Below are 2,284 nucleotides of genomic sequence, written 5' to 3' on the forward strand. Positions count from 1 at the left end.
AACTCAGGTTACTTTTATTGGTGTTGTTGGATCTGAATTTGTTCAAAAATATTTAGGAGAAGGACCAAGAATGGTACGTGATGTATTCAGATTGGCTAGAGAAAATTCGCCATCCATTATTTTTATAGATGAAGTAGATGCAATTGCTACTAAGAGATTTGATGCACAAACAGGTGCAGATAGAGAAGTTCAAAGAATTCTATTGGAATTATTAAATCAAATGGATGGTTTCGATAAATCTACTAATGTTAAAGTTATTATGGCTACTAACAGAGCAGATACTTTAGATCCTGCTTTATTAAGACCAGGAAGATTAGATAGAAAAATCGAATTCCCTTTACCAGATAGAAAACAAAAAAGATTAATCTTCCAAACCATTATTAGTAAAATGAATGTTAGTAGTGATGTAAATATAGAAAGTTTTGTAGTCAGAACGGATAAAATTAGTGCAGCTGATATTGCTGCCATAGCACAAGAAGCAGGTATGCAAGCTATAAGAAAAAATAGATATATTATTACAGCTAATGATTTTGAACAGGGATACAGAACACATGTTAGAAAGCAATTAAGAGATTACGAATTTTATAATATATAACGAATGTAAGAATGATTAGAGGAAAACAATAAATAAAAAATATACACATAAAAATATATATATATATATATATTGTGTTATATTTATTTTAATGACACAGGATTGGTTCAAACACACATATTATATGACTATAAATATGTGCTTAACTGATATTTTTATTGTGGAATCTTTTTTTTTTTTTTTTATTATTATTATATAGATATTTATATTGTTAAAATCATTTTTTTTTTTTTTTTTTTTTAAAATGAAAAGTAAATATTTTATATGGATTTATACAAAATTTACATCCATTTAATATTAACTATCAACAAAATTATCTTTTTTCTTTTTTTCTTTCTTTTATATTAACGTAATATATATATATATATATATAAACAATATAAATTTTTTTTTATAATTCCGTTTAAATAATTTATTATGTATTTTTAATAATATTTAAAAAAAATATATAATAGATATATAATAATTAAAATAAATTATCTAGTGTTTTAAAAAATATATAAAATAAAAAATAAAAAAAATAGCATACACACATATATATATATACATACATATATATTTCTATATATATATATATTTACCATATTATCATATTAATAGATTTATATATTCTATGTAATATATATTTTTTTTTTTTCATAATTCAAAGGGAATTATTAAAAATATGTTACACTTTCAAAGGGGAGGTGAGAAACGGAACCAAATTCTCTTAAAACTACAGAACCCTCATCATCTAAAACTAACCATGTAATACCACAATTATAGCTTGAAAATCGTAACCATGCAAATAAAGGAATTTGTAGAGCTCTACACAAGAAATATCTAATTACATTTCCGTGACATATTACTAATTGATATTCATCTTCATCACCACTAGGTTTATAAAAATAAGTTTCATAAGCTTTATTTATTCTTTTATTATCTTCTTTAATTTTTTGAGCATCAAATTTTGAATGTCTTGGAAGAGGGTCAGGTAAATAAGGGGTTCCTTCATTTAAATTTGGATCATTTATTAAATTAGCATCAGGAAAATATTTACTTATAATATTAGCAGTTTCTTTAGCTCTTATCATATCTGAATGATAAATAACACTAACCTTTTTATTATTTAAAATATCTTTTAATTTTTTACCCGTTATATCAGCTTGTTTACATCCTTCTTTAGTTAAACGTTTAGAATTCTCATCATCCTTATATCTTCTTTCATATTGCCCATGTCTAACTAATATAATATGTTTCGTTGTATTCTTTTTATCTTTTTTACCTTCTTTTTTTTCTTTCTTTTCAAAAAATTTTATATTTGGATTATAATAATAATCATATCTACGATTCCATTTATAAAGTACGAATTTCTCATATGAATAAGTCAAAGCTATTGATAAGGATAATGATGTAACGGCTGTATAAAATACATATTTCTTTTTATTTTCTTTAATATATTTTATTTGAATATTTTGTTTCGTTTCACTAAATCTTCTTTTAAAATTAAAATTTGTTCTTAAACTTTTGGGGATATTTAATTTATTAAAAAAATTTACATACATTTTTACTCATATTTTTTTTTTTTTATATATTCTCACACACTTTTTATTTTAACAAATTAAAAAAAAATAAATAAAAATATATCATATATATATATATATATATATATATAATATATATATATTTTATAATATATTTATATATTTA

The 2,284-nt window shown here is 21.6% G+C and overlaps 2 protein-coding genes across 2 annotated transcripts; one reads left to right on the forward strand and one right to left on the reverse strand.

The window, feature by feature from the left end:
• PRSY57_0029700 (26S proteasome AAA-ATPase subunit RPT3, putative) lies at positions 1-595 on the forward strand (the record flags this gene model as incomplete). The annotated part of the gene is made up of 1 exon (XM_020114343.1): positions 1-595. A coding segment is annotated over one exon (595 nt), but the record flags the coding sequence as incomplete, so codon positions are not given.
• Positions 596-1,251: 656 nt separating this feature from the next.
• PRSY57_0029600 (phosphoglucomutase-2) lies at positions 1,252-2,139 on the reverse strand (the record flags this gene model as incomplete). Its single annotated transcript, XM_012905966.2, has 1 exon — positions 1,252-2,139. One exon carries the CDS (start codon positions 2,137-2,139, stop codon positions 1,252-1,254), a length of 888 nt encoding a protein of 295 aa, XP_012761420.2.
• Between the last annotated feature and the right edge of the window lie 145 nt (positions 2,140-2,284).

This window comes from Plasmodium reichenowi, assembly GCF_001601855.1.
Source record: "Plasmodium reichenowi strain SY57 chromosome Unknown, whole genome shotgun sequence".
NCBI lineage: Eukaryota > Apicomplexa > Aconoidasida > Haemosporida > Plasmodiidae > Plasmodium > Plasmodium reichenowi.